Source organism: Eleutherodactylus coqui, chromosome 10, assembly GCF_035609145.1.
Source record: "Eleutherodactylus coqui strain aEleCoq1 chromosome 10, aEleCoq1.hap1, whole genome shotgun sequence".
Taxonomy (NCBI): domain Eukaryota; kingdom Metazoa; phylum Chordata; class Amphibia; order Anura; family Eleutherodactylidae; genus Eleutherodactylus; species Eleutherodactylus coqui.
The window spans coordinates 113,205,952-113,219,934 of NC_089846.1; the positions used below are offsets into that span (position 1 = coordinate 113,205,952).

The 13,983-nt window shown below is 40.6% G+C and overlaps 1 protein-coding gene across 4 annotated transcripts in view; it reads left to right on the forward strand.

Moving 5' to 3' along the window:
• The window catches only part of PAK3 (p21 (RAC1) activated kinase 3), a 188,313-nt gene that overhangs the window by 123,312 nt on the left and 51,018 nt on the right, over nt 1–13,983 (forward strand). The window contains exon 4 of one of the 4 annotated variants that reach the window (XM_066581728.1): nt 9,033–9,077. The exons of the other annotated variants lie outside the window; for them this stretch is intronic. Coding sequence (XP_066437825.1) covers nt 9,033–9,077 — 45 coding nt within the window. The remainder of the gene's footprint in view (nt 1–9,032; nt 9,078–13,983) is intronic. 4 annotated transcript variants of the gene reach the window in all.

Consider the following 13,983-nt stretch of genomic DNA (forward strand, 5'->3'; position numbering starts at 1 on the left):
TGTGTAATCATAAACTGTTTCATCGTTTTTAGCAACATAGGAATAAAAATCATTAGTTTCCAGTTGTGGAGATTTGCTATGTTGGTTGCCATAGATATAGCACGTACTTGATTTTTTTTTCATGTTTACTATATAGGAAAATGCATGAGCACCAAAGAGCGTAAGTAATGTCGTTAGGTGTAGGAATTAATTATCTCATGGAAAATCCAAGGTTTCATTGAAATTGTAAGCGAGGAAATCCAAAATATGTTTTTATCTCCTCCAAGATTTATCTGGCCTTCCTCTGGATTAACACAGACATTATACCCGATTGAACGTGGACATATCTCATTTGATAGTCGTATGTAATATTAAATCACCGCTTTCATCAGAAAATGGCTCTTTTAAGTAAGTGCTTTAATCAGATTCCCAAAAATACTTCTAAATTGGGGTTCAGGTTGCATACAATACTATCACAAATATTCTGGAAGAAGTCTGGGTGATTGAGGACTTCTCTCTGGACGTTGGGACAGAGGCTTCAAAGCAGCTATCTCATGACTGCGGTCATTAACGGAGCCCACACAGACACCTCAGCATGTTAATACAAGCTATATATACGGTGTGTGTGTATTTATAAAATGTAGTACCCTCCAGAAGTTTGGAAACGCCCCTTTTGAAAATTTAATATTGTGAGGAAACGGTCAAAAATCTTGATGCTTTGCTTTTAGTGAACTAAAATAAGATCTTGGGCTTGTAGATAAGTTTCTACAAGCCCATATGCTGGTCATCCTAAAACCCAATAAGGATGATATTCTCCTCTAAAAGTTATTGTCTGATCTCACTATTAAAATTGGGTTATAAGATTCTCATGAGTATCTTAGCCACCCGTCCTAATGGCTACCTTCCTTTTCTTGGTCATAAAGATCAAGTAGGTCTTATTCCATTCAGACAAGCCACAGAGAACGCTAAAAAAAACCTTGATTTGATTCATATCTCTAATTTTCATAAGACCCCAATTTCGGCACTGGCTCTTGATATTGAAAACACATTTGACATCCTTCTTGGGACTTTCTCTTTGCGATCCTAAGGAAGGCATGCAACCAAAGAGATTTTGTAGTGGCCCTCCACTCTCTATACTCCACCCTTTTTAGCCCACTTAAACCTCTCTTCCTCTGATTGTTGACCCGTTGAATTTCGAAATGTCCTCAGGCAAGGCTTCCCCATCCTCCCGGCCCTTTTCGTTCACGCAGTAGAACCTTTAGCTCACCTATTCGAAATAACCCAAATAAAAATCGCTGTTATAATTGGAGGAAAGACAGAATATTAATTAAGTCTATTTGCTGAGGATATCCCCCTCACATTTAGGCAGGGCTCACATTGAGCGACTGGTCACAGTGTATTACCCGCATGGGTTTTATATGCATAATATGCTGTAGTTATCTCCCATAGGCTGCCATGTTGCCACTTGCATGCGCCATTGTATGTAAAAATTGAAACTTCTATTTAAGTCCACACGGACTTGAAGTCTGTCTTCTGGAACGAAAGCCTTTTGTCCCTCCTCGATTAACTTATTTTCTTCGTTGACCTACCACCTCCTCTTTTTAAGCTGGAGATGGTCCAGATTTAAATATTTATTCATGTCTTTCTTTTCCCTCTATTGCCTATTATTCCCAACCAAGCTTTTCCTTTGAGCTCCTCTACAGCCTGGTTCAGTTGGTGGTGGAACAGAGGGCTAACTTTACTCTTTCATTAAATGCTCTTACTCAAACTTCTCACCTTTCAAAAATGTATAGAAACCTATGACATGCCGACACAATATTGGTCTGAGCTCACTCATGTGTATAGCTTTATCTGATCTTTAATTAGATAATTCCTTCCAGGTAACCCTACTCCCTCTTAGAGAGTTGGCTTGCGGTCACCCCTACAACCTGGGGTCATTTCCCTGTTCTATGCCTGTATGAATCAGCCCCCTTCGCACGCGAAGCTACCTTGTATGCAGAACTGGGAACAAGATCTCAATGTCTCTCCCACGTCCCAGAAGGCATCATTGCTGCACCTTCATTTCCAAAAGTAGTCACCAGAATAGTCCTATAAAAATTCTACATGGAGTATACCTAGCCCCCATGCCAATTCATACTTACACTGGCTTTTTCTCCTAACTGTTTCAGTAGTGGTTCTGATTGGGGTTCTGTGTTGCATATTTGGTGGACATTTCCTAGGGTGAGCTCATTCTGGAGACCGTTAGCAAAGCTAAGTTCAAGAGTCCTTTCTAAGCCATTCCCACTTTGATCTTCAGTTATTCTAGTAGCTGATAAACCGCCTGGACTTAACAATCAACAATATGTTAGCGCAAATTATCTACATGGCCACCAGAATCTATGCTGCCTCCTAGTGGCTGTCCACCAGTCTCTCCTTTTTAATGCTGTGAAAGCTTGTGTCATCCATTAGAGATGAGATGGATCTGTTTATGAATACGTGGAAAGCATGGTCTACTGTTCTACAAATTTTAGGCCTTCGAGATTACTTCTTCCTTAATGAAACTTTGTTGTTTTTTTTTTGCCTCGGACTCCCAACACTTTCTCTTTACTTCTCCGTAACAATATGGTTTGCGGTCATCCTCTGTTATTAGTTGACTTATGTATTATTGGTAACCCCTGGGTGGGGATTCTTTTGACTTCTTAGTCTATTTCTTTCTTGCATAAACTTTCCAATAAAATGTTTGAAAGTAAAATGCAACTCCTCTCACAAAAACACAACCCCTCACGTAGATGTGTCACTGCTAAAATTAAAGATCCTTGAAAATTGAGTTCCTGGAACTGCAGAAAGTGACCCGGATGCAGGGGCATCAGTGACTCTCTTGTTCGTGAAAGGGTTAAGCTTTGCTACATTTGTAGGATGCAAATCAGATTTTGCTTCATCCCCTTTTCTGTAATACAGCAGCAGAAAATCAGGGACAAGTAATATGCAAACGAGTCCGACATAGATAAAAAGTAAATAAAGAAGAAAAAGTCAACAAATTGTAGCTTTAATAATAATAGAAGCAGCTAGAATATAGAAGGCTTTAAAGGGGTTGTCTGGGATTTTTGGGAATTTTCCTATTGACCTATCCTGAGGACAGGATAGGAGATCATGAGTAGGTGATTATCAGGACCTTGCCACTCGGGATCCTCGCCATTCAGCTGGCATCACTGTCAGTGCGAACAGTACTGGAAGCAGATAGCGCTATCCATATTGCACTGGCCCAGTTTGGTACTACAGGCACAGCTGCCATTGAATTCAATGTAGGTCATTGATAGGAACATTTCCAAATGTCCCAGAAATCCCTTTAAGTCCAGTCTTTATGTATCTTTTTATACAAGATATTACTTGATGGGCTAAGCAGTGGAAAGTGCTTAAATCAGCAGGTCTGATAACTGTAAAATGTGCTTCCTAACTTTCACCAGATTTGTGGTCAATGGTTAAGTACAGAGTGTAGTTTCTCTTCAGTTGCGTGACTTGAGAAATGAATTTTTACAGAAGAGAAAAGAGGGAAATAAATGTCTGGAGCTCCTCAATCAGTCGTACACGGCTGTCGTTGTGCTCTGTACTGGGGGAATGTACATACAGAACCTACATCAGCAAAATCTGAAATAGCGGTATATTCTACTGGAGCTGCATCTTTACACTTGGCTTCCTGCAGTTACACATTTTTTGGAGACACCTTACTACGCTCTGTACTTCTAGCCTGGGAAATGAATGTACACTAATTAGTACACTAATGAATGTACACTGATTGTTCGAATACTAGTTATTCACACACCTTTTTTCATAGATTAAAACTATATCAAACTGTCAGTATGCAAATGCTTGTGTTGACCTGGAGGAAAGCAAATGAAAGTCCCTGTGAGCCCTGTTCAAAAAAAGGGATTGTCTCATGAAGACCACCCCTTGTTGACATGCCGCCAGCTGATTGTTGAGGGTCTTCCTTCTGACAGTCCTGGCAATCAGCTGTTATCACTGGAGGAATCTGCAGCCAGCCATTAGTTTCCGGTGCAGCGACCTCTGCAGGGAGGATGTAGTATCAGCTAGCGGTCATTCAAATGAATGTTGGGCTAGGATCCCCCAGATACTTATTAGCTCTCTGTTGTGGCTAATAGGGCGCATGAAAAGGGCTTGTTGTATTGAGACAACCTCGTTAAGGCCATTGTCCCATTTTTTCAGTCTGGTTTACATTGTTTTTGATTATAATGAGTCAGTCAGCTTGTCGGAGGAAAAATAAATCTTAATGAATCCATCATATCGGTTTTGATCCATAGTTTGCCTTGCTAGCTCATAGCAGTGCTAAGAAGTAATTCTATATGCATGTCCTTGTGATATATTATGCCTCTGTTGCTGCCACAACTATATAAAGGTGCCCCCGTGCTGAAGCCCCAAAAGAAAGAAGAATTGGAGGACCTGTTGCATTGATAAGTTAGTTTTATCTTCATTTTAGAACAGCTGAGAAGCTTAGATTAGAAACTAACCAATTCTTTACATATAACAAACTTCTGCAACTGTTCCATACTGCTGAATGGGTCTTGTGGAAATCCGCAGAAACTGCTCCATTCGGATGGATGGAATGGATTTGTCATTCACAGCAATTTCTGCAATAAACTTGCCAAGAGGGGAACATACCCTTCAAATAAGGCCGTAATCTCTGCTAAATCTATGTGGTAATACAAGGCTTCTTAGTGTTAATCAGGTATTCTCTGGGACTAATCGCTGTGTTTGCCAGCAGCTACTATTTGCTGCGGGCGCATCGGTGTATTACCTAGAAAGTCCTAGATTCGCATTCTCTGCAGTCTGTTAGTGGCACAGAAGGACGGCGTATAGAAGCGATGGTAAGTAAAGGGAAGTTAGTATGACAATCAATGTCCAAAGGATATGGTTGACTCTTATTTTATTGGTTTAATGCTTCTGTAACCTGCTGTAGAAGTGATGAACTTTTTATGAAGGGGACCTAATACATTCAGCACTTGCTTATATATTTTTGCGACTTTCCATTATTTCTGTATAAATGCTGTTTTGATGTGCGTTCACACGTGGCATGTTTGCAGATTTTCCACAGGTAACAATCCACAATATATTTGCACCAGATGATGTAGATTTTGGTACTGATCTGTCCCAGATTTCAGCCCTTCAATTGATTTTGGTGTGGATTCACTGCACATTTTTCTGCAGCAGCAAGTCCGCCACGTCTGAACATATTCTTAGGGTCCATCAGCGGATTTGGTGGGAATTTTGGTGCAGATCCTCAGCAGGTTTCACCCTTTTCACTTGATTTCAAAAGGGGTGAAATCTGCTGCAGATCTGCACCAAAATGTTTGCCAAAATTTGCAGCCAATCGGCTACATCTGAATGCACCCGTAAGCTTTAATTTGTCGTTATCATGTCTGCCCTTTATGTACTCAATATTCTCAAATTTAGACATCTTTATGAATCTGTGCAGACCAGATTTCCTTTTTCTTTGCTCTTTACATATGTGAAAACTAATTTCTGTTTCTGATCTGTACTTGATCCATGACATTGCAAATAATAGTATTCGTGTTAGTTAAAGTCTGTCACAATATTTTTGCCCTATTAACTCAATATATCTAGATGTGTCTCTGAAGGAGGAATGCAGGGGTACCTTTTATTTGTAGATATTTGGCATTAATAGGGAAAAACTAATGAGACAGACTTCCTTTAAAGGCTATAATCACCTTCTCAAGCTAGTTTTATTTATTTTAATTTTTTTGAGTCAACCGATCATGCAGTCATACACTCTCAATGTGTCGCCTACATCTTCTTTACTTGCCATGGGTATGTTAGAATAAAGTAGGCAACTAATGAAAAAGAGTATGACTGTGATCAGACTACAAGGTATCTGCTTAGGTGCAGGAGAGAGAAAATGAAAGGAGATTTTTTAATTGCAGACTGTTTTACAAGTTGCTATTTTTTTTTTTTTTTGCATTGGGGCAATTAAGAAAAATTGGTTACGAAGGTTTATATAGCCTTTAAAGAGGGTTTCCACATGACTTTAAAATTGCTACACAACCACTCTGTCCTTTCTGGTTGCTGCTGCAGCCAATCAGACTATAGAAGGTCACTGCTGTAGCCAGTGATTGGTTTCAGCACTCACCGATCCTGGTCAGCGACGACCAGGAAGTGCAGAGTAGTTGTAAAGCAATTTTTAACCCACTTTAAAGAAATCTGATTAGACCATTTTATACATGATTTGGATATTTTATAGTAATAGATACCAATCATCTAGGTACATGACTCATTGTCATTGGTCAACAGTTTCTGCCATCTTGGCACCTGTGTGCCAAGCTACTATTGAAGACAACCCACTCGGAATCACGTCCATCTGTAACTCTCTGGGTTCCTTGTTGATGTGTCAGTGCATTCCTTATGGGAGATGACAGGTGTATGTTATATGACTTCTAATGTGAGAGGCCCTGGGGCAGGATTCTTGTACAGTTTGACTTCATTGACCACTTTGTCCTTCTCTTTCATTTTTTTTTTATCTTTCTGGAAAGTTTGGAAGTGCCTTTGGGATTTCTAACACTGTATGATTACTTTTCTATGATAATAATTACACCAATTCCCATAACAGCTGTCTGCTCCTTTTGGTGACATGTACTTCATATACGCCCCCTGTAATCCCTTTGTTATCACCTCACCTTGGCTGCTCTCTGTGTTTGCTACTAGATTACTATAGAGCCACAACTGGAAAAACTGCATGGGCTCCTGAGATGGACTTTTTTTAAGCTTCACATGACACAACTGACCATTGCATGCCAGCACACCTCTCTGCTTGTACTAACTACTCTTCAGTTTGATTTGGAGCAGAGGAACTGTTCCACATTTTGCTGACAATGTTAACACGCATGTCCTCGGAGTTTTAGTTTTTGGAAAATTGAGCTTTAGAATATTCTAATTGTTCGATGACAACACCACATCTACAGAAAAACACCAATTCTGACTACTTTGGATCAGCCAACGTGTCCGGACTATAAGATTATACAACGCTCACCCAATGTTGTACATGAAACGGCAATACAGGGGCAAATATATCCGTGCATATCGGAACACACGCACATTGTGAATATCAAAATATACTGAATGACAAAATGTAGTAACTTTTTCAACATAGCTTTTAAGATTTTATTTTCCTTACTATGCAATCCTAATGCCACCTGTAGCATGGGTTGTCCAACCGGCCCCCATACAAGCCTACTGTCCAAAAAATGACGGGATTATTTTAGCAGTCTTCCAAGATCTCCGAATGAATTGCAAAGGGAAGAGTTGTTATAGGTCTGGTTTGCACAGGGTCACACGGCTGTCATGGCTTCTGTTTTTATGGGGACCATGTAGAATCTAATGGATCTGTTATGATCCATCTGGGCGGATCCTATTAGGCAGCTATGTTCCCAATGTATAATGGGTCTGACATATGCCAAAACTGTGCCCTTTCGTCATGCACATTGATATGCCTTTTTTTCAGAGTATTAAAAATCCTAGTCAGTGATGCTTTCCAACATAAAGGGGCACCACAATAGAAATGTATAGCGGTCACCGTTTTTTAGCCTATAGACTACATATGCAAATGTGTAGCATACAGTTTACTATATCGCGTCTATACATACAGCATAGAAGTTTTCACAATGCATACACTGTGTGGTGAATAGAGCATTATTTTGGGGTACTGACTATCTCTTATTTGTTTTCTTTTGCCCCCCTTGTTTTTTCTATGCAAGAGAATAGTATAGCTTATAAAGAGGCAGAAATGTAGCAGAAAAGAGCAGAAGTGTGAACAGAGCCCAAGAGCATAAAATATACTGTAGATGTCTATGTTGTCAGAGAAACGCAGCCGTCTAGATCTTGTTGGTTAAAGGGAACCAGGAGATTTATGCCGCCCGAACGTTGGGTCCCAACAGGCACCCGCATCAGACAGCGGGGGTTTTACTCTGAAATGCTGTGCTGTTTCAGAGACAATATAGGGCCAAATTACTGGCGTTGCGTCAGAATTCCGACATTAATTGCTTCGTTTTCTTGGCACAAATCGATTTGGACAGATTTACTATTGATTTGCGACTTTTTAAAGTTACAGAATTTCTCACAATCTCCCTGCAGCTACTTGGCGTACAAAGTGACTCTCTCCTGCAAAATAGTGCAACATTTGATACATATGTTGCATTTTAGGCTGAAGGGAAAAAAAGCATGCCAGAAAAGTGGCATCAATGATTCTCCCGATGAGAAATGCTTCCACAGTTAATAAAGGAGCCAAGAAGAGGTGAAGCATAATCATGATGGCTTGCCCCGACTTCTCCTCACCCAGCTCGGCTCAATTAACAGGACTTTCTCTATATGAGTATAGGGACATGTATGTCAAACTAGCCGAGCTAGGTGGGAAATGGGCAGCGGGAATCTGAGTCTTCTCAGTACTCATTCTATTAAACAACCTAGTTGTCGGTGATGTGGCTGCCTGTACTTCTGGCAGTATAATTCTCCAGACTGGTTCCCTTTTAAGGCTTTCCTTACTTTATAAAGACCATTATTTCCATATGTATCATTTATAACTTGAGATTGGTATCCAACAACCAATGAAATACCAGAAACTTTTTCATGGACTAGAAAATCTTTCATTCTCTAAGCTATTTAAATTTACTATGGAGAATAAAAAAAGACCAGGAACAACTATGTTAAAATACAATGTTGCGACGACAGAACCTGGCTGAAATTGTTAGGTCATTGACACTTAAGGATCTAGATTTCCCTAAGCCTGATCTAGAACCATAATCAAGATTGATTATCCTAGAGCAGGAGATAACTAAACCTATTTTCCAAAATCTGTCCTCCTGTAACCTGCACCACACCCTGCCCCTGGATACGTCATAGTGTACCCCTTCCTTTTCACATGGGATCTTTAACCATATGCCATGAAATCTAACCCCCTCACCATCATTTGGGTCATTTCCTTTTCCACTCTCTAAGTTCTCCCCATCCTATTTTAACTTTTCTTTTTCTTTCTTTATTTACGTTCATTGCAGCCAGATCTCTGTGGTTCACAGATGGGCTCAGGGAAACTCGCAGAGGTGCGTCACAGGCCCTAAAAAGAAGCTTGCATCAAAAGTGCTTCTTTGAGATGTCCTAGCGTTTGCAGCTGCAAGTTCATGCGTGTGCTGTAGATATGTTGCTTGGATCATCCTTTTCTCATTCAGTCCCAAACTCCAGGGGCCCATGTCACTCATTCCAAATCTGTTGTGTACAACTTTATTATTCCGCACAGATTGTATGTCTAGATTAGGGTGGCACCAAAGAGTAAAGATAATACCCAGTATTCAAATTTTTAATAATCCACTTTGTAAATTTTGTGCAAATAGCCCTAGAATCACAGGATGATAAAAGTGCATTCAGCAATATGTTAGGTAATGAGTTGACCTAGTTTTAAAAACAGTAGAAATAAACTATTATCTACGTTTAATTTTTTCTCTGTAATTTTTTCTGTTTTTTAATATTGATACACAGAAGTCCGTATATGGAAGGCTGTAGCTAAATGCCTAGACTGATTGCAGATTGTGTAAGTGATCACAATTGGGATGGCCTGCAACCGATTTGCTTTAGGGTTCTTAATACGTCTAAAATGTTATACATGTGAATGTTTCCTTGGCCTGTTGATAAAGTAGACTGCTTAATATTTCAGTTATCTTATAGCTTAGTACTCAAACATTTCCGTTCGTCCCATAGATTTTTAAGGTAAGGTAAGATCTCCGGCCCCCTGTTCTAGTGATTGTTGGGACCACGAGCAATTACACATTCATCAGCTCTTCTGGGGTTAGGTGATAAATATCTGCTACTGCTAATCATATGATAAGTTACCAGGACTTTACTTTGATGGAATCAGTCAACCGTCTTTGGTGAGTAAAGGCCCATTTAGACCTGATTATCACTCAAAAGCCATCTTTTGAGCGATCATCGCTGTGTTTAACAGTGCGGCTATTGTGCACTTTTCGTGCGCTATTTGCTCATCGCTAACTTTTAGCAAGCTAGAAATCACCGATGACTGTTATCAGTGCCTCTCACGGAGTTCTCAGCGGGATACCGCTGATACTATTTTTTCAGCTAATATCCCGCTCGGAGCTATCGGCGATAGCGCCGAGAACAAAGCAGCTGTCAGTGCCGAGAACAGCAGAAGCGCTATCAGCTCAGTGGGATACCAGCTGATGGCTCAGAGAACAATGCAGCTGTATGCAGATTGCAGCGCTCCCGCTGTCTTCTGCATACAGCTGCCGCCTTCATGTGCATGCTAATAAACTCTTAAGTAGCTAATATGCTACTTAAGAGCTTATGCAAAGTGATCGCTCAATATTGGCACTCAAACTGCCGTTTGAGCAATTTTTGAGCGATCATCTTTCCGTATTAATGGGCCCTAAGGGCCTCCCAACTTTTTCAGCTGTGGCAAAGCGGGAACAGGCATTAGGGTCCTTGTACACAGGACAATTGTCGGACGCTTCAGCGCCCAATAGCCGTCCCAGCCATAATTGCTCCTGTGCGTTCCCAAAAGCATTGCTCTGTGGACAAAGACAGCAAGTTGGAGATCGCTCCGCTACCTCACCTCCTTTCACATTAAACAGGCCGTTTACACTGCCAGCATTAAAAAAAAATCCTGTGATCAGAAACTGAATGATTGATTGGTGTAAAAGGGCCCTTAGACTTCAACATGCGCAATCCTTTGTTCACACAGGAGATAAGTCACGGCCTGCAGGGTCTGGCAGCAGCTTAAGATGGCCATATACTTGGGATAACCATTGGCTGTACCTGATGATCTGATGTGCAGAGAGAACCCTGACTGTCTCCTGGCACCAGAAGAGGGAGCAGGCATGTTGGGTTTCAATATGCCTGATCTTTTGTTCCAATGGAAGATTGTGTTTATGGTAAAGTTGCCAATAATACGTGTCAACCAAACTTATAGCCAGCTTCACTATTTCCATCCTTGGGTGTCAAATCATTCTTGCTATCTAATAAAAGAAACCAATGCCATTTTGCTATTTTTTTTTTATAAGCACATTTGAGATTTTTCTAAATGCTACTGTACAGTTTAGAAAATTATATATTTTTTTTATGTTTGTAAAACCTATATGGTTTTTTAAAAATACTTATTACCACACTCGCTAACCAACGTGAATCATTGCAGTAGCCTGTGGCAGTCACAAAGACGTTCTTCTACATAGTGTCTGTACAGAGGATGTCGTATCCAGGAGTAGAATTCACATATGCTGGTGAAGTTACCTTAGGTGTATCCAGGTTTTTGCATCTTATTATAATCCCTTCTGTAGTGTATTAGTATGCTATGTTAGCTATGAAATTATAAAAGTTGAGTTCAGTATATAATATGCCACAAAACACAGTAAAATTTTAATCAAGCCACTCGGGCTGAAAAGGACCCCTAGATGTCCTGATATTGATGAGAAATGTCCTAAAAGTTATTTAAGTCCAAGATGTCTCTACGTGAGATTATGCATATGCAGACTTTAAAGCAATGGAAGGAAGCCTTCATAGTCTGCGTGATGACGGTGAACATCTCAAACAGTATAGAATCACTTAGAGAGTTGGATACTGACCTGTGGATGTCAAATGGGATTTGCTGGAGACATATATTAGTTAAATTGTCAATTCATTAAAAAAGGTAATGTTTTGTTATATTCTATTGGCTTATCAGAATATTACTATAGTTGGTTACAAAGACAGTCCTCTACTTTCCACATTCCTTTTGAGGAGACTTTTTAGTGTTCACTCCTTATTAGATCTGTTGAGTTTGTTATAAGTTTTGTCATTTTCACATATACATAAACAAAGCGGGTTCTATACGAGGTGCATTCAAGTTCTAAAGGCTTTTAATTTTTATGTTAAAAAAAAAACTTGCCCCAGAAAGCGGAGTTCACGTTTTTCTCAACATGAACGCCGTGATGGCATGGCGGCCTCAAACACTTCTTTAGGAGTTTGTTTTGCTCACTTGAAAATCCCTGATGCAAGAGCAGCACGACTGGAAATTGTGTTACAACAGGGAGCGTCAATTAAAAAAATCCAAAAATTGTTAGATGCGAGGTCAGGTGGTGAGGAACCACTTCAAAGTTGTCAAGAAGAAACCCCTGAAGAAGGGCCGCCCAATAAGCAGGAGTGTTGTCTTGATTGAATAATTAGTGGCACCCGCATGGAGAAAACTTTCTGCATTTCCAGGTCTTCATACGAGATGGTGTGCACAGATGCTATGAAGATGCTGACTTTGCAAGCAGTATCTTCCACAGTCAATCGGCAGTCCTCCTTAACCATTTGCTACACTCACGCAATCATTTTTAATCGGGCCGACTGGTGCGTGGCCGAGGCTCCTTTTTGGTTCATTCTCACATCACGTCCGGCCCTTCTTAGAACTGTCGCACTCATGAACACACTTTTCACATTCACAACACCTTCACTGTATGTGTCACTCAACTGACAATGACTGCCGATGGGTGTTGTGAAAGTATAAAGAGGATCTATGTTACACTTGTTCAAGGGTTAATAGTCTGAAGCTCTTACAGCAAAACTGACTGAGCTATCCCTGGTAGTGGGGGAGTTTGAGCATTTTCTGGTGACCATATTTAGTCATTGTATGCAAATTCTTTTACTCTTATCAGTGTAAGTACACTTCATATTATGTATTCATTTGTCAGTGTAAAGCTCCATTTACACGGGATGAAGGTCAGGCAAACTATGCCCGACACTCGTTACCTGCACATACTCGCTCCGTGATGTCATATTTTACTTACCCAGCAGGCCTGGCCCAGGTCCTTCCTACTGCTCTCCAGAGCTTCAGCACGTTTCCCGCAGTCCTTGGCCGCCCACACAGGTTCACTTCCTGGTTACGGGATTCATAAATCCTGCCTCCACAAAGTATTGGCTAGGATTGGCTGAGCCATGGAAGAACCAATTGCTGCAGCACTTGAAGAACCAATCACAGCCATCGCTTTGTGGAGACTGGATTTATGAATCCGGTAACCAGGAAGTGATCCTGTGTGGGCAGCCAAGGACTGCGGGAAACGTGCTGAAGCTCTGGAGAGCAGTAGGAAGGACCTGGGCCAGGCCTGCTGGGTAAGTAAAATAAGACATCACTAAAAATAAGCCCTAGCTCCTCTTTTGGGGGAAAAAATAAGATAAGACATTCAGTTTCTTTTTTGTAGCATTTTTACATTTTGCAATTTAAAAAAAACAGTAAACCATAAACATGACCTATACAAAAAAATCAGCATTCGAGAAACAAGGTGGCAACAAGATGACCATCTGATGGGGGCACAGTATACACCATTGTGAGTAGAAAATATGCACAATGCCATGAAAACTATGGACTAATGTCTATTAAGCTAGAGTGAAGTGCACAATGCATGGTCATAACTGGGACAATGGTTGGTCAAGGCCGTTCAGAACCTGTTGACAAAACCAGTAAAATTAGGCAGAAGGGAAGAGGTGATGGGGTGGGGGAGCAAAGAAAAAAGGAGGGGGTGGGGGGGTGGGGTTTAGGGCAGACCAGAAGAGCTATTTTAAACTTTCTACTAGGGGGAAAGTAATTTCCATTGTGCTGCAAGAGAAGGATATAATCTGTCCATGGAGTCCAGACTCCCCAAAACTTACATTACAGCAGACTGTCATAGTATGTAAGTTTTTCATTGATTATATACCAATTCAGTCCTCTTTCGACTTCTGAGAAGTCCAGAATCTCTTTATTTCATGAATGACCAATTGTTTGTTTAGTGAGGAGAAAAAGAATATTAATTTCTGAGCGCCCGGACGGAGATTAGCTTTTTTTTTTATTTTAAAAGGGCATCCCATGGATTTTTCTGTACATCAAGCTTCCGAATGAAGGAGGGAGTGAACCCATATACGAAGTCTCTTTGCATGAAAGCAGGCCCACTGTGTATGAAACATGGCATTGACCTCCTCTGAAACAACTCGGGGGAGTAGTTTGGT